Genomic DNA, 25,561 nt, shown 5'->3' with positions numbered 1-25,561 from the left:
ATTTTAATTAGGCTTTAAAAAAATCCCGCTCTTGCGGTTAGCGTGAGGCCCCAAGGCCTGTCCGACTAGCATGGGGGTCTACGTCCCGTATCCTACCAGCGGCCTGCGGCCTGCGCGTGGCACGCGTGTCTCTAGGGGCCCGCGGTCTGCGCACGTCGCGCGCCCGTGGCCCGCGCGCCTTGCAGCGCCCGCAGCCTACACACGTCGCGCGGCCTGTGCACGGCCTGCGTCACCGACACGGCCCGCACGACTCGCGGGGCCTGCCTCCTACGCACGTTCTGCGGCCTGTGCGCGGCCTGCGTGGCCCATGCGGCCGGCTGCCTGCGCTCCGCAAGCAGAGGCCCGCAAGGCCTGCTCGGCCAGTGCGCGGCCCCCGTCCTGCGAGCAGCACGCAGCAGGCCCGAGGCCCCCCTTTCTCTCTTTCTCTCTCTACGTTGCCGCTTTTCTTCGCTCCTCTCTCTCTCCCCCTTTCTCTCTCTCTCTACGTTGGCTCTCTTCTTCGCTCCTGTCTCTCTCTCTCCTCGATCGCGCGCGAGCGTGAACAAAACCCTAGAACCCGATTTCGCCGTCGACTTCGCCGTATTCGATTACTCTCCCCTTCGATCGGGTGCGTATCCCTTCTTGGTTTTCTCATTATTTTTTTTTTCACTAAGAATGCGTTTGTTTCGTTGTAAAACAACCTTGAAAAAACATTTTTGATGGAAAATTAAAAATCCTGCGTTTGTTTGACCGTAAAAAATTTTTCTCGAAAAATTAATTTTACGAATAATGATGAAAAGAGGTGTTTTCGTTTTAAAACGAAAACTTACGCCCCAAAAATCGCGGCCTTTGGGAGGAGAAGGCGTGCTGTCTGACCGAGAGAGCGAGAGAGAGAGAGAGGTGTCCATGGAGGTGGACCTCTCTCTCTCCCCATTCTTTTTTTTAATATATAATATATTCTACTTTAATATATATATATATATATATATATATATATATATATATATTCCCTAGCTAGCAAGAAACTAATTAAAAGAGCCATTGGTTGTTGGGATGCAACCTTAGCAGTTTTAGTAACTTACATTGATCAGGATACCCCAGCTCTTGAGTACGCATATATATATACATGTTAATTAGATTAATGCTACATAATTTAATCATTAACCTCAATTAATTAACCTCAATCCGAAAACTTAAGTTAATAGATGACGCGCGGACTCTTCACATTATATACAGGTACTGAAATTTACATTTAATGCTATTCTTNATTATATTAAATACTTATCATATTATCATATTATATAATTTTAATATATTTAATTCATAAATATAAATTATAATAATAATATATATAGCCTAATAATTAATATAAATTATAAATAAATAATATATAGAATACATAATAAGAACTAGGCTACTACGCTATTAATAGCACCAAGTCATTGGTGCTACCAAGTTTTTAGGCATTGGATTAAGAGATGTGTGATTACGATGATGTGGGCCCTTTAGAGTTGAGTGTGTGGTTGGTTCAATAGTATGATCTAACGGGTGAAAATGATCAAAATGGTAGATCTAACGGCGGAAAACTTGGTAGCACCAAGTGCTTTGTGCTATTAATAGCATAGTAGCCAGACTCTACATAATAATAATAATAATAATAACAAAATATACTTTTTCTTTTCAAACATTCAACCAAACAACTATAACTGAAAAATAGTTTTCTTTTCTTACAAACCAAACACTAAATATCGTAAAACAAATTTTCCACGAAAAATTTTTTTCTACGGAAAAGTTTTTTTAGCAATTTTAAGTCAAACCAAACAGCCCCTAAGAAACTATAATCTTTTTTTTTTTTTTAAACTAAATTTTATGGTTGTGATTTAGGGATCATTCTCATATTTTGCTACTTGAGTTTAAAATTTTGTCTTTTTATGGCGATATTAGCTAATTTTTAAGACAAAATTTTAATCTTTTAGTCAGATTTTTATCTTCTCATATTTTTAATTTTTTTCTGATTAAATTTCTGGTGCAAACTCAAACATATTGAAATCTTTGGGTTTAAGCAGTGGTAGATTATCCAAGTGTTCTTCGTTTTAGCTAATTTTTTAATGTTTTGGACGATTTATACGCAGATAATATACTTGGAGCTGAAAAGTATCTTCTTTTGTTGCAAATTATTACCCAAATTTGTTGTTCAGGAGCAGTGGGTGTATGAATATTTTAGTCCGCCTTATGAGATACTACCAAAAGATTGGTTTGGATGTGATTATATATATATATATATATATATATATAGTGTGTGTGTGTGTGTGTGTGTGTGTGTATGTGTGCATATTTATATTCGTAGTAAGTGCATAACTACTTCCACTTATATTTAAAAGGACATGCTACATGGATCACAATGAAAAGAAACAAGCAAGGATTAGAAGGGCAATGATCATGCGTGGAAAGAAAATGAAAACCTCATATCCATGTGAAAGTAAGCTCTTAATAAGTTTTGGTTTCTTTTATGTATAATTTACCATTTATTGAATTTTATTTACAACCAATATAATTTTTTTTCTCAACTTAAGTTTACATTTTTATCTACCTTTCTTTGTTCAAGATCTAATTCCAGTACCTGTCTTGAATTCTAATGGTTCTCAAAATCTTGAGAGTAATTTGAGCCATATGGTGAGCAATAATAGCATGTCAAGAACTCCTCTGAGTGATATTTCAAATTGTGAGTATCTTTATTCGTTAGTTTGGATATAATTACTATGGTTACTGCTGCAAAATGCTTACTTATATGGTTTTGTCTTTCAGCTAATTCTGTGCTTTGCTTTTCTGATGGTGATAAACGATCTACCTATCATTTCGAAAGGACATCAATTACCGACCCTTCTTTTTCATCCATCATTCATCCAGATTATGTGAATATCTCAAACATATATTTCCCTCACCAAATCCGAGTTGGAGAGCATATCATTCAAGATAGAAACGTATTAGAGTCACTTTCATGGAATGCTAATAAGGATGAGGAATTTTCAATGGTTGACAAACATCTAAACGATGGTGCTAATACTAGAGGTCCTAATCATCTTGGATTCTGTGCCAACCACATTGTTGACGAAGGTATTTTCTTCGATAATAATAAAGTTATCATATTCAAATTATACATCCCTAGATTTATTATGTAGATAATTATTTTATATTTTGTTTAATCTTTCTTAAAGTAGGGTGGCATAATGATAAAGTTATATGTCTTTTTCCTATATTAATTTCCAATAAACAAAATGGATATACAGTGGTGAACATATACCATTGATATATAGTAATTGAAGTATTTGATATTTGATGTTAGGACCTATTCTTTATTGTATATTTGATGTTATATTTGATTTTTAAGATCAAGTACCTGTTATAATTATGATGTTAGTGAATTATTAATTTTCACATATTTTTTTATATGATTTACTTTCAATAAAAAAGATTGGTGTCATTTTTTTGTTGGATACTATTTCTTTGTAGGTTCCTCTATCGATTATATGCAGAAAAAGAATGCGCGATTGAAGAGAAGTTTAATTATGAGAGAAAAGCGCGCTAAGATGCAAAAGCATGCTACATGTGAGAATTTATTAACTATAACTAACTTTTATAATATTTGTTTCTTATTATATATATTCACTCACTTTTTGCCAAAATGAAAAAACAGAACAAACAAACAATTATTTCACTTATTGTCAACCTTCAAATTTATTCTAAAGATAAGAAAAAAGAAAATCGTGTACATTAAATTACATGAGTATATAATAACATCAATTGTAAATTTTTATTTTTATCAAAATATATTTTCAAACTTTAATTATTGTATTCATTTTATAATTTCAAGTTATTTTAAAATTACAGATATTGATGTTGATGTTGATGTTGATGAAAAAGAGTCACAGTACAATTTGGATGCAACAGGTATTAACTTAACTTTTTCCCTGCTATTCTGGTCTATAGTTTCTAAACGTTATTGCTCTAATGCTTCATATATAAAAGAAGGTACTTCCCAACACTCCCCCGTGTCTAATATTTTTTTATACTTAACATCTTATTAGATTATTGGAATTTGGGAGATTCTACTTATGCATGTGAATTTTGCGGTGCATTGTTCTGGTATGAAGAAAGGTTGGAGAAGGATAAGAGATTAACTAGGCCGAGATATTCTATATGTTGCATGCAAGGAAAAGTTGAACTGCCATTGCTCAAAGATCCACCTTCTACACTCAATAATTTATTGCATAACAAGGACTCCAGAAGCAATCACTTTTTAAAAAAGATCAGATCTTACAATATGATGTTCTCATTTACGTCAATGGGAGGACAAATTGACTCTACAATAAATCAAGGAGGGGGGCCATACGTATTTAAACTACATGGCCAAAATTGTCATATGATTGGAAGTTTGCTTCCAACTCAAGGCTCGCGTCCAAGATTTTCGCAGCTCTACATTTATGATACAGATAATGAAGTTTTAAATAGAATAAGTGCCATAAGGTATGAAAGTATCATCTCTATAATATGAAAATACGCTGTTTAATTATAAATATTATGAAAAGCATGCATATTTTGTATAATCCTGATAGTGATTTTTTAAAATAATTTTGCAGTTCAAGTAGAAGTTCTGATGAATTTGACCCCACAATTGTTAACGAGCTCAAAAGTATGCTAGATGATTGCAATTGTTTAGCCAAATCATTCAGAATGGCAAGAGATAGATTTGTAGCAGAAGATTATCAAGACTTGAAATTGAGACTATTAAGAAAAAGAGGAACTGATGGAAGAAGATACAATCTTCCAACCTCATCTGAAGTGGCGGCTCTTATTGTTGGAGATATTGAAAAAAACACTGTTGAAAGAGATATTGTAGTCGAAACTCAAACAGGCTTATTACAACGAATACATGAACTACATCCATCCTATCTTCCAATGCAGTATCCTTTGTTATTTCCTTATGGTGAAGATGGATATGGAGATGACATTCAGATTAGAGGATCAAATTTTTTTTCATCCAAAAAGCGGAGGAGAGTGACAATGAGAGAATACTTTGCATTTAGAATCCAAGATAGAGCTGGAGAAGCTGCAACAATATTATCATCAAAAAGATTATTTCAACAATTTGTGGTTGATGCATATACTATGATAGAATCACAGAGATTATCTTATATAAGATCTCATCAGAAGAATCTAAGAGTAGAAATATACAAGGGTCTATCAGAAGCTTTCTTAAGGGGTGAAACAAGTGCATCTTCGCTAGGAAAACGCACCATCCTTCCATCTTCATTCACCGGAGGTGCACGTTATATGATCCAGAACTATCAAGATGCAATGGCTATATGTAAGTGGGCGGGTTATCCGGATCTCCTTATTACTTTCACATGCAATCCAAAATGGCCAGAAATGACAAAATTTACTGTTGATAGAGGGCTAAAACCTGAAGATCGTCCAGATATAATGTGCAGAATTTTTAAAATAAAACTCGATGAATTGATTAGAGATTTGAAGAAAAAGCAATTTTTTGGCAAGGTAAAAGCTGGTAAGTCTTCAGCCAAATATTGTTTTCAATATTTTTTTTTTCATCTCATTGTTTATTCATTTGGATATTTTCATCTCATTGTTTAGTCACTTTTGTTTTTCATATTGTAGTCAAGTATATTATATAAATAATATTTATATGATAGTAATGATTTTTTTTTTACTGCAGTTGTCTACACTATAGAGTTTCAAAAGCGTGGTCTACCGCATGCTCATATTTTATTATTTTTGAATGCCGAAGATAAATACCCAACTGGTGATGATATTGATAAAATTATCTCTGCTGAAATTCCTAATAAACACAAGCATCCAGTTTTGTACGAAGCTGTTCAAAACTTTATGATACATGGTCCTTGTGGGATATCTCATAAAAGCTCTCCCTGTATGAAGGATGGGAAGTGTTCCAAATATTTTCCTAAAAGGTTTAATAGTGGAACAGTTATCGATGATGATGGCTACCCCATCTACAAGCGTAGAGATGATGGTTCGACCGTTGAAAAGAATGATGTCCTTTTGGATAATAGATTTGTAGTACCATATAATCCATTGCTTCTAATAAAGTATCAAGCTCACATCAACGTGGAATGGTGCAATCAATCAAGGTCCATAAAATATCTATTCAAATATGTCAATAAAGGACATGATCGTGTTACTGCAGCATTCTATCAGAGTACAAGTGAATCTGAACACTTGCAAGATGAAATCAAGATGTACTATGACTGTAGGTATGTATCTCCATGTGAGGCTGTATGGAGGATCTTTGGCTTTGATATCAATTATAGAGAACCACCAGTTGAGAGGTTATCTTTCCATCTCCAAAATGAGCAAACTGTTGTCTTTGATGATGATGAGCCTATTGATTCTATTGTAGGAAGAACTGGAAATAATCAAACTATGTTTTTGGCTTGGATGGAAGCTAATAAGAATTTTGAGGAGGCTAGAAATTTGACTTATGGAGAATTTCCCACCAAATTTGTATGGAAAAAAGATCTTCGCAGTTGGCGTCCAAGGAAACGCGGCTTCTCAATTGGAAGACTATATTATATTCCACCAGGAAGTGGTGAATTACATTACATGCGAATTTTGTTGAACTTTTGCAAATGCCCTAAAAGTTATGAAGACATCAAAACTGTGAATGGTGTTCTATACCCTTCGTACAAAGATGCTTGCTATGCGTTGGGGTTGTTGGATGATGACAAAGAGTATATAGATGGTATTAAAGAAGCAAGTTCATGGGGTTCGGCTCATTACTTAAGAAGACTTTTTGCAACTATGTTATTCTCAAATTGTCTATCTAGACCAGAATTTATTTGGGACACTATTTGGCATCATTTAGCTGATGATATCTTGCACAAACAGAGGACTCTACTTCAGCACAATAGTAACATTCTTACACTTAATACTAATATTTGAATGAATTGATTTTGCAATTCTTTGAGTTACTTATATTATATATATAAACTATTATATGTTAGTTAGAATTTATAACTAATTATAGCATTTAATTTTTATATTTGTAGCTTTGCAGTTAAAAGATGATGAGTTGAAAATTTTGACTCTTGCTGAGATTGATAAGTTGTTGCGTAGCAACGGAAAAAGTCTTGCAGAATTTCCTCCGATGCCTTTACCTAATGAACATCTTTTACTTGGAGCCAGAAACAAGCTTCTTCAAGATGAACTTTGTTATGATAGGAATTACATGACAAGAGAGCACAAAACCTTGATGTCATCTCTTACTGATGAACAAAAAAGTGTCTATGAGACAATAATTAGTGCTGTGTCAAAGAATGAGGGAGGTGTTTTCTTTCTGTATGGTTATGGTGGAACAGGAAAAACTTTCATATGGCGAACTTTATCTGCAGCCATAAGGTCTAAGGGTCAAATTGTTCTTAATGTTGCTTCTAGCGGAATAGCATCACTTCTACTTCCGGGGGGAAGAACAGCTCACTCTAGATTTGGGATCCCACTAGCAATAACTGAGGAATCGACCTGTAATATAAAACAGGGTAGTGATCTGGCAGAGTTGTTAATTCATACGAAGCTTATCATATGGGATGAGGCTCCAATGGCACACAGGTTTTGTTTTGAAGCTCTTGACAGGACATTAAGAGATATTCTACGGTTTTCTAATTCATCAAGTTGTGAGCAACCATTTGGGGGTAAAGTCGTCGTTTTTGGAGGTGATTTCAGGCAAATTCTTCCGGTTATTCCTAAAGGGACAAGACAAGATATTATTTTTGCAACTATTAATTCTTCTTATCTTTGGAGTTTTGTTAAGGTTCTTACTTTAACAAAAAATATGAGGCTAGAGACAGGCTCATCTAATTACAATCTAGAAGAGATGAGAGAGTTCTCAAAGTGGATACTAAGTGTTGGAGATGGAGAAGCCGGTGAGGAGAATGATGGTGAAGAAATTATAGAAATACCTGATGAATTTCTCATAAAGGAATCAACAAATCCAATTGCATCAATAGTGGATTGTACGTATCCTTCATTGTTAAGCAATATTCATGATTTGCAATACCTACAAGAAAGAGCGATTCTTGCTCCTACTCTTGAAATTGTGGATGCTGTGAATGAATACATGCTTTCATTGCTTCATGGTGAAGAAAAAATTTATTTGAGCTCTGACAGTGTTTGTAAGACAGATGTGGGCCTAGATGGTCCTGAAGATGTATATACACCTGATTTCTTAAACAGTATTAAATGTTCAGGAGTTCCTAATCACATGATCAAATTGAAGCAAGCTGCTCCTGTGATGTTATTGAGAAACATAGACAAGTCTTTAGGTTTATGCAATGGAACCAGATTAATGATCACTCAATTGGGAAAACATATACTAGAAGCAAAAGTGATCTCTGGGAGCAATATTGGGGAGAAGGTGTTTATACCCCGTATGGTGATTACTCCATCAGACTCCAAGTTACCTTTTAAAATGCAACGAAGGCAATTTCCGTTGGCTGTTTGTTTTGCTATGACAATAAACAAGAGTCAAGGTCAATCGTTATCATATGTTGGCTTATATCTTCCTAGACCGATATTCAGTCATGGTCAGTTATATGTTGCAATATCTAGAGTTCGAAACAAGGACGGATTGAATATTCTAATTTGTGATAAAGATGGTTTGTTATCCAAAACCACAAGTAATGTGGTTTTTAAAGAAGTGTTTCAAAATTTAAAATAGGTGAGCGGTTTATTTTTCTTCATGTTATTTCAAATTTTACAATTATTCAACAATTCAATTCTGTCATTTTATTTTTTAAATAAGTTTAGATATTTTTTCTGAAAAAATACACTAATATTATGATATTTAGCGTTTTACTTATCTAACAATTTATCTATATTGTTATTGGAGCAGGTACTTTTTATCTTCATGCAACAAAGTTTTTTTTCTTTATATTTTCTAGAATACCAACATCTATATATTTTTGAATCTTGAAAATTTGTTTGTCTCTCATATACGTGTGCTTACTCTAATTTGTGTCAAATATGAAAGTTTAGTTGATCTCATTATATGCTTAAATACTAATGTCATTTGTAATTTTGAATATCAATTTTAATTATCATTTTGTTTTGCACATCAATTTATAATTATAAATTATTTTGCAGGTTAATTCATAGATTATAGAACATGGTTAAAATTTACTTTTTATTTGAGTATTTATTTTGATCTATAATTTTTTTCTTCTAGCTTTTGTATTTTTATATGTACTATAATTAAGATCAATAGTATATTTTTTTATTATTTTAAAAAATATAATATTATTTAGAATAATTTTTTTTATCATCACATAATAACTTATGTTATTTTATATTATTATATTATCCGTGCATAGCACGGGTTAAATACTAGTTTTTAAAATATTTTTATACAAGTGTCTTATTTATGCCTAAATTTTTTAAAAAATTCTATTAAGGCTTGAATATAAAGTTCAATCCAATAAAAAATAAAAAGTTTATCTACTTAACTAACTACACCCAGCCCACTCGATCCGATTACAAATAAAAAAAGAAGAAAGAAAAAAAAAATCACTATCTCCCCTTCTCCTTCTCCGCTGTGCAGCCGATGAGAAATAGGGTTCCGGCAGCTGGACTTCGGCCACGAAGATTTTGTAGGGACCGTAGAGGGCTACGATCGCCACGTAGCCCTCTGCCACAGGTCGCTGGAGGAGTGAGTGCCAAATATCAAGGTGACCCTACCTACAGCGACTCTACATGTAGTAATACTTTTAAAAAGTATCGGTAATTTAGCCAGCAGCACTTTTTTTGACTTGTACCGATATTTAAAAATGTCGTTATACACCGTTTTTATTGTAGTGTATATTTCTGTAAAGTTCAACTTTCATAATTTATTCCTATAAAAGTCTTAATATTTTCTGATATGTTCATCTGATTTGTTATCATTAGAGAACTATTAGAAAACTATTTATATTTTCAATTTTGCCATCACAAATATGTCTCTTCAAAAGTTATAACAGTATAATATAATAGTGATAAAAATGTCAAAAATTAATTCGGGTAAAAATGTCAAAAGTTTCTAACGAATTCAAACCGTAGGGATATATATGAAAATATTAGAAATTTTGCAAAAATAACTTATGAAAATTAAACTTACAGGAATATATTTGAAATTCACTATGTTTGCGGGGACCTGTATATAATTAACCCAATTTAATTATGTGTGCGATATTACATTTCATATAAGATAAATTTCAATTGAACACAATCAGAATACTTTTGACAATAAATAAATAGTACTTTTCTTATATTTTTTGGTTCTTGAATATCTAGAGTATTTTAGTAGTGGTACTTAGAATAGTATTAATTTAAAAATTAAAAATTTGATAACCAAAGATTATTTATTTGTAATTAATATTATTTTTTATGAACTCAATTTATAATTAATGTGCAAATTATTAACTTTTGAGGAGATTCTTGTTACTACCATTATTCCTCCTGCGCAGTGGGCATGTGATCAATTTCTTTCTCTTCCATATATCATGCTATCATTTCACACAAAGTTGTTGTTGTTTTAATTATACTCTATTGTACTATATTTTAATTTTTTTTATTTATTAATTTACATTTTTTCAAAGATATTATTGTGTTATTATGTTTTATTAATCTTTACACTATAATATAAATTTATTTTTATTTTTTTTTCTTATGCTATTTTCTTTTCTCAAAGATATTATCAAATAACTTTTCTTCTTACTAATCGCTATGTTATTGTTAATAAATCCATTATTTTAAACACATCTCACAACTTATTAAAATGCATTGGTTAAATAGTAGAAATAATGTAAAATAATTTCCATGATAGATTTATTGAAAACTTCTATTAAGTCATTTTTACTTATTCTTTTATTATTATTTATATTTTTTTATTTTTTATATCAAAATGAGCTGAATATATATTCTACCACTTTTAATCAGTACTTTATAATATCTTTTGTATATTATAGTGCGGGGATGGAAAAGAAAAAAAACGATAGCTGAGTAGTGCTTTTGAAATTTTTTTAAAAAGAGTACAGCATAGAAATTAGAAAATAATCTATAAATTATAGTGTAATATAATACAATTAAGCCTTTATTAAAAAAATAAAGCTTGATTAACAAAATAAACAATTTTGAAGAAAAAAGTGCAGCACATTTGTATGGAAATAAAATATATATATATATAATTTCAAAACTAAATGGAAAAATTGTGGGTGACAATTCTCAAACCTAAGGAAAAAAACGAAGGATATGATCAAGTGGTTCTCTGAATCTACACATCAACTAAGAATGTTCCTAAACTAAAATGTCCGTAAGAAAAAAACAAAATATGAGAAAAAAAATCACGGAGAGTTCGTTTTTAAAGTCAAAATACTGTTGACGGATTCAAATCAAACAAATTGAAAAAATTATATAGTAAAATTAAAATATTTAAAAACTAAACAGTCAATTCAAAATAATTCATAATTTAGATAATTTTTATAAATTTTTTTACTTTTTAAGTATAATATCTTATTCCTGGACCTGGTTACAGCTGATGGACCCCAACAAGAACATGGAAGGCATTATTACTAGCTAGACCAAACTCTAATGATTATTCGAAGAAAACTATGCTTTAGTTTCTAAATTTTAACTTATTTTACTAAAAGTTAAAAATTTTGTAATGATAACAATCAAGTTTGGATAGCTAGATTTTTATTTTTATATTTTGAGAGAAAAAAAAGATAGCATGTAATCTAATTTGTTCATATTTTCAAATGATCAACTAGAAATGCAAATCAATTAGATTTATAATCTGAAATCTCGTGTATCAATCATTAAACTCTTAGCCAACTATGCTAAGTGCAGTCCGTTATAACTTTTCGATTATACAACCATGATTTACATGAAAATTTTCAAGTCAATACTAAAAATAGAATATAATATTACTGTTAGGATTTAACTTAATTTATAGTTATTGCAAATCGAGTTAAATCTTAATTAAATTAGAATAGATATAATTTAATTGCATAGATTTGAATATGTGAATCCTATTTGTGCTCTATGTAGGAACTTTGTGTATTCTATATGCTTAATAAGTGGTCATGATGTAAGTTAAGTGGAAATGAATGCATTTACGCACAATTATAAATAAGTTCAGTGAATAGATAGATCATTGGATCATGCATGCCATATCACTTATTCTGCCCCGTGATAATAAGTTCGGGAGATTAATAAGTTGAGTTGAGTGAGAATAAGTTGAGTGGAGGTGCAGTCTACAAGAGATCTAACGGTAAGAGGCCCGACAATCGATCCAACGTTCAGGTGAATCGAGTCAAATTGAAGCACGGGAGCGCTATGGCTGAATCTTTAAATGCGATGGATGCGCATTTTCTATTAGCACGTGTTTTTGAAATAGTTGGTTAGCGCTTACGATCCATACATACTCTATGTAGGAACTTGGTGTATTCTATATGCTTAATAAGTGGTCATGATGTAAGTTAAGTGGAAATGAATGCATTTCCACACTTTCCACACTATTATAAATAAGTTAAGTGAATAGATAGATCACTGGATCATGCCAGATAACATGATTCGAGTAGACTTTTCTATTTTTTTTAAGAGAGCAAGAGGGCCCGTCGGCCCAGCCCGTAGGCCTTTAACCCAAACACACGCACCCAAACCCGTAAATCCGATTAGTTCGGCCGAGTAATATGCCTAAATTATGTATGAGAAATGCTATCAGTACACCTAGATAATAGGCGTAAATCTTACACTCTACATAATAATATAACAATGATATTCGGAATAAAATCTAATGATTAAACATGATTACAACAATTACAAAAATGTAGGTCTTTTAAAAAGTCACTGCAACAAAATGGCGTATAACGACACTTTTAAATGTCGGTATAGGTAAAAAAAAAAAATTATTGCTGGCTAAATTACCGACACTTTTAAAAAGTGTTGCTATATATGGGGTCGCTAGGTGTATCGTGACAGTTAAAAGCGTTGGTATAACCTAAACATAGTGCTGTTAATTTACCAACACTTATTTAAACATTTATCAACCGCAGAACTCTACCTCGTTGGCTGCGGTGGCGAAGGAGGAGGAGAGGGAAGGGCTCTTTGTCTAGAATTTCAGTGGATTGAGTGAGGAGAAAAGGGAGATGATAATCGATTTTTCTTTTTTTTTTCTTTTCTGTTTGTAATCGGGCTGAATGGGCTGGGTGGGGTGGGTTGAGTAGAGTAACATTTTATTTATTGTTTGATTTGGCTTTATATTTAGTCATTAGTAGATTTTTTTTAAGTTTTGGTATAAATGGAACACTTACACAAAAGTGTCCAAAATATGTGTCTCTATAATCTAATTCTGTTATAGTAAGCCATTGAAATTTGAAATTAAAATATGATACTTTTAATAGTTTAGGAACCATGCTTTGGTGCAGTTTTATCCTAATTTGTAAGGGCTTAATTTAACCCATTTTACATGGGCTTTTGACTATTTGGGAGTTCTAACGAATGAAAAGGCCTACTAATATCATGTGCTTTTTCCGCATACTAATATCAAAAGGTAAAAGCATATATAATTTGTCTGAACTATGAATCATTTTGAATTGGCTTGCAAATTTTTCAAAATTTTGATTTTAATATTCAAATTTTCAATTTGTCTGATTTGAGTCACTGCGACACTTTAACTTTAAATTTTGAAAACGTTATTTTATTTTTACAGATTTAGTTAGCATACTTCATGCAGTTCTCGTAACTATAAATTTATTAAAGCAAATAATTAACTTAAATTTTGAAGTCAAAATATTATTGACTGATTCAAATCAAATAAGTTAAAAGGCTGGACGGTAAGTAAAAAAATAAAAATAAAAATATTAGGTAGCTGAATTCAAAATGGTTCATAGTTTAAAAAAGCTATGTATATTTTTACTATACCATAAAGTATTTAGGGATAATTTAATTCATACAACTCTCTATAAATATATTGAATAGTAGATATATCTCTACAAAGTTTAAGTTTTCAGATTTATTTCTCAAAATGTCCTAATGATTTTAAATATACCCCTAATGGTAATATCCGTTAGAAAAATATAGCTAATTATAGATAAAATACTTAACCTTGATTAATGAATGAGGTAATTGACTTTTTTATCCCACTGTATATTTTTTTCTCAATGAAAACCCTAGCAACAAAAAATCTTCTTCCTCTTCTTCTTTCTCTCTCTCTCTCTTAATGCACATTTCAAATCCATAACTAGAATTTTTTCGCCCTCATTCATCCACAATGTATATTGCTTCACCCATATTGAGCGTCGAGAAATCGCCTGTGACACTCCCCCTTCTTCGAGAACAAAGTATTAGATAGGTAATGAAGCAAAAGGATGAGAGAAAAGGTATAGAATAGATTGCAATATTTGTGGATTGGATTAGTTTTTATAAAGAAAGAAGATGATCATTGAATTTTTTTTAGATGACATTTCTATACTATTTTATCAGTTGGGGCTTTTCGAAGAACATATTTGTGATGACAAAATTGACATTTTTAATTATCTTCTGTTAAAACATAAAAAGTGAGCATATAGTAATAAATCGGAGAGGCAAATATAAATATTATTAGACTTTTGAAGAGATAAATCTTAAAATTTAAATTTTGTAAGGATATATATATGTTATTCGATATGTTCACATGGAGCTGTATAAAATTAACCAAGTATTTATATCAAAAACTGAGTACATCTTCAACTTGGGTGGCGCAAGCAAGAATGGCTTTCCATGGTTAGATCATTAATTCATCATAATTTACCAGTGCACTTTTTGAACTAGCCAAAATTTCCAAATTAAGCTCCTGTTTCCTACATTACAAAGTCAAAATAAGAGGTAGGTGCTGGGATGCAAACGGGGCGGATCGGAGGCAGAAGCCCTGCCCCGCCTCTCATCCCGACTATCAAAATCCCGCCCCGCCTCTTCCCCCGAATTCGATCGTGACAGGTTAAAAAATATATTCCATAATTCGTCTTGTCTCGTAACCCGCATTCCGCTGGCGCTCCGAATCTGTCCCGCCAACTAATATTTTTTATAAAGTTATAATATTATTAATATTTTGTAAAATATAAATTAATAATTTTTATAATATTATATATATAATTAACAACATTAATTATAAAAATTAAAAATATAAATTACAATTCGAAGCAAAATTCAAAAGTTTCAAATACATAAAAAATGAGAACACTAATTTATTTGTATTTTAAACTTTTTTGTAAATACATTATTTCTTTAGAAATTTTTTAAAAAAATATAAATAATTTTCGGGACGGATTCAGGGTGGATTCGAGGCGGGTCAAAATTTTTTTTGTTTTTGATGCCAAATTCGTCTCGGATCATAAAAATTGCCTCGTTTCTCGTCCCGAATTTGTTTATTTGTTTCTATTCACTGCTCCATTAAGAATGAATCGAGACAGGAGCTCTATCAATCCGGATCCATTTGCATCCCTAGAGGTTGGTGAAGTATAATTTGGTGGGTGGGTCGAGTCAATGAGCTTGAACATATTAACGACACGTTTGGACTTTTTAGGCACGAGCCATTTTCTCTTGTTCCCACCAACGATTTAATGCTTCCCCCAAAAATTTTGAAAAACGGGCAAAATTAATTGCTTGTGAAATATAGGTCCCATTAACCACCCGGGAGAGTACTTTGGTGAGAGTTTAACAAGTTAATTATTTTGTTTTCAAAAAAGGGATTGATAAGATAGAGTATGATGTGACACATAAATTAATTGATGAAAAATTCATCAATAAATTAATGGATGCTTAATTAAGCGGATGTTCATTAGATTAAGTATTTAATGACGTAGAAGGATCGATCGAAGCGGTCTTATAAGCACAGAGCTCGGATTCTGATAACTAAGAACGATCTAGGTTCTATTTGCATGTCAGAATAAGTTATTTTTGAATAATTTATTAATTTAGCATAAAATTTTGTATGATCGGATATAAAAAAATTTACTTTTGTTTTTTTAAAAAGTATTGTCATTCATGATTTAATAGAATAACATATCTACAAGATAAATAATTTATTTTATTTCGAAAAATAATATAGAAAGTAGAATAAGTTATTCAATTGCAGATGTTTAATCATATTTCTTATCTATCAAATACTACAACTTCTTTAGTAAATTAAAGTATATTCGAGATAAAATATTCATGTCACAATCCTAGTAAGTTAGTAATTGGTGACACACAAGTTGATATATAGTTGCCACGGATGCTACTATATATGGTGATTACTAATTAAACTAAAAATTTCTTGCTATAGCTAGTTTTAAATGTGAAATTAAATTTTGATTTATATCCTTATTCGTCCCTAATTTGAACTGTATTCAAATTCGTTTTTCATCAAATAAGATTAATTACAAAAATTTAATATTTGCTTAATATCAGTATCGAAATTCGTTTCGTACATTAAATACAGATGCAAATATAATTATTGTCAAATATTTTATTTCATTTTATTTTATTTTTCTAATTACGTCATTGATGCCTATATTACTATATATATTCCAAGTTGAAACTTGAAAGCAAGAGTAGGTGAAGGATTGACCAGGTTGGTTCGTGGTTGACAAAGTATGACGAGACCCGAATATATATATATATATATAGTGTCCGATTGGGGTGCAATAGGTTGCACCAAATATTTGGTACTATTGAGTTTTCTATCATTAAATTTAACCCTTTGATTATTTTTATCTGTTAGATTATACTATTCAACCAAGCACTCGATCACTCAACCCTAGGGAGCCCACATCATCCTAACCATCCATTTATCAATCCAAGGGCTAAAAAATCAATAACACCAATAGTTTTGTGCTATTTAGTTTTCCAGCCTAGTTATATATATAAAGAGTCCGACTAAAATACTATCTATAGCACCAAGCGCTAGGTGCTATCGAGTTTTCCACCGTTACATTTAATCTTTGACTACTTTCACTAGTTAAATTAGACTATTTAACCAACAACTTACTCAATTCTAAAGGATCCACATCATTCTAGCGGTACATTTCTTTATCTAAGGACCGAAAACTTAATAGCACGAATAATTTGGTGCTATTGGTAGTATTCCAATATATATATATATATATATATATATATATTGATCGAGTCAAAGAGAGTAGGTGAAACCCATTTTGTTGGGTTCGGTGTTCCCAATCCCACCTACTTATAATTTGAAAGTTTCCCAAAATGGAAAAAAAAAGAAAAAATTATTCGTGAATAGGATCTCATCTAAGATATATGCTTGATTCATTAACTACCCAGCAGAGCACGTACGTACGTAGATGAGTGAGAGTTCAAGGCACATTATTTAATTGATTTATTAATTGATTGATTAGGACAAGTATATATAGGTGCGTGGATCCTTAATTAATTAAGACATAATATTTAAACAGCAAATGTATTAGTTAATGATTGTGTTGGAACATACAAATAATTCTATATATACACGTACATTAAATTCTTGTACATATTAACTGTATAATAACACGTATGGGAAACCAGCAGGAATCAAGTGTCCAACACTTTGATTAATTTGTGCATCATGAAGAGAGAAAAAAAAAAAAGAGGAAAGATTAAAACAAAAAACCTCTCATGTATATATAGTTGCATGTTGCATGGCGCCGTGCATGCATATCACGTACACTGGCTAGCAAGCAAGCTACGTACTAGTGGTAAAATTGTAGAAGAGGGTACCAATGTAGTACGTTATATATATATATATATGTACTAATTACTGGTTGGTTAATTCAATTCAATTCAATTCATTCAATGCAATTCACAGGGATGATCGGCGGGCGCAGGCGATCCGTGCAGGTCCTGGAAGAAGATCTTCTTGAAGGCGGGCAGGGTGTCGGGCTCGAGCGAGACGATGACGGCAACGCTGCCGTCGTCCTTGCGGGGGCTGTTCATGAGGTAGACGAATCCGCTGTAGTACATGAGCGCCGGGCCCATGAAGGTCGGTTCCCCCCACCCGAAGTCCGCGTCGTACATCGACATCCCCAGCCAGCTGATGACCCGCAGGCTCGACCGCGACACGCCGCTCCTCGGCAGCTTCATCATGTCCGTCGACTCCAGGCAGTCGATCAGCGACCGCGCGTACTCGTCCCCCTGACTCGTCGCCCCGCGGATGCGCCGCGCCACGCACGCCAGCGAGGCGCCGCCGCCCACCTCCTCGACCCTCGCGACCACCGACGTGCGGATGACGGCGTTGCCGAAGTAGCTCGGCGGGAGCGGGGGCACCAGCCGGCTGCGCATGTCGATCATCGTGTACAGCCTCGTCTCCTCGTCCGGGGCCAGCCCCCGCGCCGCGCACGCGCACCGCCACACGTGCGCCACGATCGCCCGGAACGCCGACGCGCCCGCGGGCCCGCAGCGCGCCTTGAGCCCGTCGACCTGCCGCTTCGAGAGGGTGAGGATGGCGGCGGCGTAGTCGGATGCCGCGCCGGGCGGCCTCGCGGTCCGGTCGGGCTTGTACTCGACGTGGTCGTAGGCGACGGAGGGAGGCGACCGCGCCCTGAGCAGGGTGCGGTCGAGGAACGGCGGGACGATGGGGTCGGGGGATCCGCGGGCGAGGGCGGCCCACGTCTCCATGAAGTGGCAGGCGCTGCGGGCGTCGACGACGGCGTGGTGCATGGCCGTCCCCAGCACCACCCCGCCGCAGCGCAGGTAAGTCAGCTGCAGCATCAGCAGCACGCGGGGGTCGCCGGCGGGCGGCACGAACAGGTTCCGCATCTCCTCGGACGGCGCGAAGTCGCTGAGGTCGTCGAGGGTGTAGCGGTCGGAGCGGGCGGTGACGAAGAGGGCGCCCTCCGCGCTGCAGTCGATCTCGATGCGGCCGTCGCCGTCGTTTTCGCGATCTTCCGCGAGGCGGCCCGCGAAGGGGTAGAAGGGGACGAGGACCTTGGACAGCGCGGCCTTCAGCGCCTCGGCGGAGAAGAAGTCCGGGTCGCCGTTCGGGCGGTAGAAGTAGACCGTCGGCGTGTAGCCTCTCCTCGCCGCCAGGTCGAGGTTCGACAGCCAGATCCTGTGCTTCGGCGTCTCCTCATTCGGGACTACCAATTCCGACCTCACAACCTCCACCATGCTGCTGCTCATATCTCTCTCTATGGCTCGATCCCAATTTAATTCGATCGATCTTGTGTTTGCGTAAGCGTGTGAAACTATGAACGAATGAATGTGAGCACACCTTTTTAATTTCCTCAGGAATTGGTGGGTATTTATAGTGGTTGGAGAGGGAGGCGTTTGAGTCCTGGTCGATGAGAGGGGGAAAGTTTCAACCATGGTGTGCAGTGCACAGTGGTAGATGCTGATTGGTCCTACAGGTGAGTAATGCGCGTTACCAAAATAATATGGTTGGTCCACTATAAATGGGACAAATTTTGTGGGGTAGTTCCCATGGATGATTGTTTCAATGGTCATCTATTATATTTTGAAATTTGGTATAGTCCATATACAATGGAGAGTGGATGATACTGTTTTACTTTAATAAAAGAATGTTATAAGATTACAACAAAAAAAAAAAAAGTTGTAGAGAGAGCATTGCTTAAAACTCAAAATGGATTGGGTAAACCCAAGAGGGGTTTATGCAAACCGAGTCGAGGATGAAGGATTGTATATATTACAATTCAAAATTGGGTGTAAACTTAGCATTTCTCACGATGTTAAGGATCTGACACTGACTATTTGGGTTATGATATTAAATTTATAATAGGAAATTATAAATCATGCTTATTTCTCTCTGTGATAATGCATAAAAATTTTTATAGAAAAATAAGACAGAAAGAAAAGAGAGAAAAATATATATAAACTGGATGCATGGGAGCAAGAAAAGAATACTACTCTAATTGAACGTCTTAAAGATAAAATTTATATCCGTACCTTCAAACTAACATAGAATTCTACTACAGTTCTACTTTGAATCAAATTTAAATTGACAAATGATAAGCTCAAACTTAAACAATAATTTAATATACAGCCAATTAAATATTAAATAATTAGCATCATTGTTTAACAAGCAACACTCTGATTATAATTACAGGGTACATTTATTAAATTATATAAAATAATCATTTTTTTCCTAAAAATTTATGCCGCTAGCTAGAGAATGATTTATAGTATAAATAGGAAAAAAGTAATAATGTTAGCAGACTGAAATAACTCAAATTTAGAATCTTCTACTTTGACACTGTTAAATTAATATTAAACAACATTATGTGTTTGTATAGCACTACTCATTTCACAAGTAGGTTAAAACAAAAATCTAATCTAATCTCTGGAAATGCTAACTCCATTGACCAGCTTATATTTATATTTGAGATATGTTTAATAGTCTAGTCTTCGAATTTGGAGCATCTAGCTATCATTCAGAGTTAAATCACAAATAGAATATAAATTTTAGACTAATTATAGAAAACTAGATCTCCCGTCAATACCCGTTTGTTTACTTTCTTTTCATGTTATTCAAAAATCGATACTTTATCCCTTTAAAAAATAAAAATTATTCACAGAGGAATACACTGTGACAAAATGATTAAATTACTTTTCGTCTTTTTCAGAGTGGGCGTAGACGGAAAGGTGGGCGAGGGTGAGGCAGCGGAGGCGGACGAGAACGTGTTTATGGGTATGGACTGAGAGGCGAGCGAGGGTGAGGCAGCGGAGGCGGAAGAGAGCATGTGTGTGGGCATGAACCGAGAGGTGGGCGAGGGTGAGGCGGAGGAGGGCAAGGCGGCGTGACCGAGGATGAGGAATGAGAAAGATTTTAGAAATATTTTGGGTATAAAAAATAGGATATAAGCAGAACTGTAACAGAATACTGACGACGAGAGTTATATAAAGTGAGTATTTTTTATTTTTTAAAGGAACAAAATGTATGTTTTTGAATGACAGAAAAAAAAAAAAAAAAGTATCAACGGAAATTTTTTTTTGTAATTTAACCTAAATTTTATAAAGTTTCACAACCGTGTAATCTAAAGTCTAAACAGGCCCCACACTACTTTAGTACAGACACATCCCCTTCAGTATATATTGACCGGGAACTAAGTCGAGTCATAAAGCAACTGTTGACATGGACTGTTCGAATTTGTGCATGTACCAAGATGGTTCCTGTGGAACTTAATTAAGGGCCCCTTCTTAGGAAAACGCATTAATTACCTTAAAAAAACACAATTAAATTAAGGACATGTTTTTTTTTTTGGTAATTAATGGAGTAGTTTCCTGGAAATTGACAAATGGCTCCTGCATGCTTTAATTAATGTTAATTAGATCAAACAAAGTACCTTTTTAATTTGATTATGTAGTCAAATTGATTTGGGTTAGCTTTTGGTTTGGTGGGGTTGGATGGTCTATCAAAATACTTTATTACTCAATCTTTTTTTTTTAATTATATTTTTTTCCTTTTTTTCGGGGGGGTAGCTAGGGATTGCTTTTTATTTGAGATCTCAATAATTTAAGAAAAATAAAAATACATTGAGAGACTGTTTCACACACCCTAGCTATTATGAATGGGCATATATACTAATTACAAAAGAGCACATCCCTAAACTAAGAACACATCAAAGGTACACCATGTCATAACTTAAAAGACACTACCATTCAAAAATAAAGTACAAATATATATTTTATTCCAAACAGGATTAGTTGATTTCCAATTGTTTTTTCAGATGTAATCTTAGAAAATCTAACTTTTCATATAAATACACCTAATTTGCAGTTAATTATGAATAAACAATAAAAGAATTATTAGTTTCTGTTAGATGTGACTCGAAATTGATAATCAACTTCAATTCGGGATTTCGACTCGCCGACAGTTTCGCAGTGCGACTAAATTGAAAAATAAGTTGCGGAGGAAAAATGAATGTCTGTGGTCGGTAGCAGAGAGCTCGGGCCTGGTCAGTAGCGGAGAGCTCGGGCCTATTAAGATTTTTTTTTTTTTGTCGTTTTTGCTCTAGAGGCGACAGATTGAAGTTGGTTGTCTTCTCTGAACTGTATTTTCCCTTTTTCGATAGTGAAGTTCTCTTCTCTCTCGTCTGTGATTTTTCTCCTATAAAAATTTTTTTACGTAAATCTGTGTGTTCTCTTTTATTTCTGCTTATGGTTTGATTATTTCATATTCGTCATTTTTGTTTTCGTTTATGCGTTTGTCGTAATAATTTCCTACAGGAGTATGCTTTAAAGTTTTTAATATGGTGTTATTTCTGTAATTATAAGAATAGACAAAGATAAAAGTTTAAAATTTTGAGGAATCTTTATGTAATAGATAATTTTATGATGGTAAATGCGTACACGCATCTGATTTATTCTCCTTTTTTAAGGTTGCAGTGGAGTGTGGACGTGCACAAAACAAAAGAATTGGGTTTAAGTTTCTTGTTATGTTAGTTCTTTTGCTCTAATTTTGGTTGTATTATGAACATATGGGATTACGGGATAATCAATCTTAATAGAGAATTTAACAAATAGATAATATGTAACTCTGGTATCATAGAAAACTAAATTGAGATTTTACTGCTTAGTTTAAATAGAATTTCTAATTTGAAGCTTCTAAATCTGCTGTGCGCAATCATTACAGAGTTTTCTAATAACATTTCTAGGTAGTTATTCAACAGGCGTTACAGGCCGTTCTTAGCATTTCAATTATAAATTGTATGAAGCTAGTAATTAAAATTCGGATTAAGAGGTTCCTTGACTCAACCAGCTGTACTTAAGCAATAGTACACACATCTTACATATTATTTATATTTTCTATTTTTTTAAAATGGAGTGATTCTTTTATTGGTATATAGATTTATATAGATTCACTTGTTACATCCTTAATTCATTTAGCAAGGTTAATCTATAAATCCATATTGGAGTACAATTACTGAGGATAAAACTGCCACTTCTAATCTTTCTGCTAAAGGTTGATGATTGAAATTCCATGGTTTTAAAATTCATATTTTTGAGGAAAAAACTGAGATAAGTTCAAACCGTTAGCTTCAATGGGATGATTTATTATTATTATATATATTAGTGGTTCTTTGGAAATCATTGGATAAGCGAACGACCAGCAATTTAAAAAAATATTTTTTTTTTTGAAAAAGTGGCTTTTGTAGTCAATATTCCAACTAGCTTTCGAAAAGAGATATCGACTTTTCGTAGCACAATTAAGTGGCAAAAGATTATTTGAGATTTTAAATTTGAAATTTAGTTGCTTTACATTTTCGGTTAAATTCATTTTTTAAAAATAAACGAAATGCATATATAGCATATATAATACATTGTCTCTCAAAAAAAAAGGAAAAAAAAAACTTTCAAAAAGAGATGAATGCAAAAGTGAGAAATCATGGAAACAAAAATTAAGGTGGAATGTGTTACTTGGGCAGCATTTTATATCTCATCTATAGATTTCATATCAAGCAATTAGAGTTCATGAATCACCACTCATAAGAGTAAAAAAAAAAATCAAGCTTATCTAATTTGTGGCTAAGTTTTTAATATTATGTAAAATTGAAAACTAATATTTGTTATGTGTGTAAAATAATGCGAAACAATGGTTAAGACGTGAACTTAATAAATGAGAGAAAAAATAAATAATTAATGCTAGGAGCCAGATAGAATTCAAATTAATTCAGGATCTTTTGCTCTAATATATACCATTGAAATAATGTAGCATAATTATTTTTGCCCAAAAGTTTAAGCTGATCATAAAGAATGATATTTTTAATTTTTATGTTCAACAATGTGTAAATCCATAAGTTTTGACGAACAACTTAGCTCGAATTCGTTAGTCATATTTTAAAAAATTTTCTAGCGGCACTACAACAAAAACGGTTTATAGCGACACTTTTAAGTGTCCCTAAAACTTAAAAAAAGTGCTGCTAGCAAAAATACCGACACTAAAAATAGTGTCGCTATATGTGCAGTCCCTAGGGTATATAGCGACACATAATAAAGTGTCGGTATATCCCAAAATAAGTGCTGCTGTTTAGTGACACTTTTTTTTGGTTTTAGTGACACAAATAAGTGTCCCTAATTTTTATAAAAAATATATATATTTTTTATATAGTGACACTTTATAAGTGTCCCATTGTCATTCAAAATATAATATTTTATTTATTTAAACATCTAGTCTAGTATTAAACTTTATTTAAACTAATCTCATATACATTAAATCGATGAGANGATTCCTCCCCCAACACCACCGCCGCTGCCTCGACGTTTGGTGCCAACTCCCCCGGCGATCGTGGCGTCGGGTGCTACGGCGGAGGAGGAGGAGCGCGAGGGCCGATTTTTAGGGTTTCGATGGGTTTGGTGAGGGGAGAAGAGGTGAGAAGAGGTGGTGAGGGGAGAAACAGGGATACGACCTAGGTGAGGGGAGAAGAGGTGGTGACGGGAGAAAGAGGGATACGACCCAGGGTAATACGAACAGCGTAACGGGTTTAGTGAGGGCCGATTTTTTTTTTCTTTTTTTTTTTTTGTAATTGAGTTGTTTATTTGGGCTTTGTAAATTTTTTTAAAAATTTTAAAAATTTTTAAATATATTTGGAACACTTGTACTAAAGTGTCCCAAAAAAGTGTCGCTATAGCTCTGTTTTGTTGTAGTGCGGTGTGATAATAACGTTTAAGTTTGAATATGCAGTGATTCGATCATAGGATAGTTTTTTTTTTCCTCGTATAAATTGATATTTACCTACCAAAGATGCTTCACATTGTGTCTCATATAATCGTTAGCTTAGAATATTTTGTATTCACATGATGTTGTGCTAATTATTCAACTATTGCCCTAAAAAAAAGAAAAAAACAAACAATTTTTACAAACCACGTTTGAGTGAGAGATGTGTTCTTTTGAAATTCTCAGTTAATTAACAGAAGGGAGGGATACATCTCCATCAAAATTCCCACAAATTAATTCTCAATGAATTTATTTTCTATATAAGTTGATTAATTATTATCAATTATTATAAGTCAACGTAAATATCCTTGTTTGTTGTATAGCACAAGATATGCGTGTAACTCCACTTAATTTGTATAATTAAACTTTTCAAAATTACACGAGATTCACGAAATCTCACCTAACTTTAATAATATAGTGTATATATGTTGTTTGATGGGATTCATTGATGGGAAATATATATATTCCATGCGTGTGTATATGTACATACATAGCTTTTTCAAAGGGTTTATTTTACTATAAAAAGGAATAATTTATCTAGATATGATAATATAATGCGACCTAACGTGGTGTTGCCAGCCTACCCTCACAATACTTATAAGGACTAAGTATATTTCGTGTTAAAGAAAATAATATAAATTGGATAAATTTAAATTCAAATACGAAACATGATATAATAAAGAGGATATATATATATATAATATATACGTATATATATATAGAATTATACTACTATATCTTATCTATAGTACCAGAGCTCTCCGGTACTATACGTGTTTGTTTCTGATCTAGCCGCGTTCAAATCAACCGGATCGCACACGCGTTAAATACTGATCT

General features: G+C 33.6%; 2 protein-coding genes across 6 annotated transcripts; one reads left to right on the top strand and one right to left on the bottom strand.

Moving 5' to 3' along the window:
- On the top strand, window positions 478–8,771 carry LOC109712000. Of its 5 annotated transcripts, none has more exons than XM_020235405.1 (10): window positions 478–607; window positions 2,361–2,458; window positions 2,585–2,701; window positions 2,785–3,093; window positions 3,490–3,585; window positions 3,868–3,927; window positions 4,065–4,134; window positions 4,617–5,542; window positions 5,711–6,922; window positions 7,062–8,770. In XM_020235405.1, exons 2-10 carry the CDS (start codon window positions 2,371–2,373, stop codon window positions 8,723–8,725), a joined length of 4,542 nt encoding a protein of 1,513 aa, XP_020090994.1. In that variant the 5' UTR covers window positions 478–607; window positions 2,361–2,370; the 3' UTR covers window positions 8,726–8,770. The 5 variants fall into 5 exon arrangements, with proteins under 5 accessions (XP_020090994.1, XP_020090990.1, XP_020090993.1 ...); XM_020235401.1 differs by having other exon boundaries at window positions 4,065–4,503; XM_020235404.1 differs by lacking the exon at window positions 2,585–2,701 and having other exon boundaries at window positions 4,065–4,503; window positions 7,062–8,771.
- On the bottom strand, window positions 17,652–19,284 carry LOC109712002 (hydroxycinnamoyltransferase 4-like). Its single transcript, XM_020235408.1, has one exon. The coding sequence runs from the start codon at window positions 19,171–19,173 to the stop codon at window positions 17,845–17,847; it is 1,329 nt and encodes a 442-aa protein (XP_020090997.1). The 5' UTR covers window positions 19,174–19,284; the 3' UTR covers window positions 17,652–17,844.

Source organism: Ananas comosus, linkage group 6 (genome assembly GCF_001540865.1).
Source record: "Ananas comosus cultivar F153 linkage group 6, ASM154086v1, whole genome shotgun sequence".
NCBI lineage: Eukaryota > Viridiplantae > Streptophyta > Magnoliopsida > Poales > Bromeliaceae > Ananas > Ananas comosus.
This window is presented reverse-complemented; position numbering and strand designations above follow the sequence as displayed.

Excerpts from the sequence above, each read along its gene's own strand:
- LOC109712000 (XM_020235401.1), top strand. The coding sequence starts at position 2,371 with ATGGATCACAATGAAAAGAAACAAGCAAGGATTAGAAGGGCAATGATC. Across the intron at positions 3,586-3,867 it reads GATGCAAAAGCATGCTACAT|ATATTGATGTTGATGTTGAT; the intron begins GTGAGAATTTAT and ends TTAAAATTACAG. Across the intron at positions 3,928-4,064 it reads GTACAATTTGGATGCAACAG|ATTATTGGAATTTGGGAGAT; the intron begins GTATTAACTTAA and ends ACATCTTATTAG.
- LOC109712002 (XM_020235408.1), bottom strand. The coding sequence starts at position 19,173 with ATGAGCAGCAGCATGGTGGAGGTTGTGAGGTCGGAATTGGTAGTCCCG.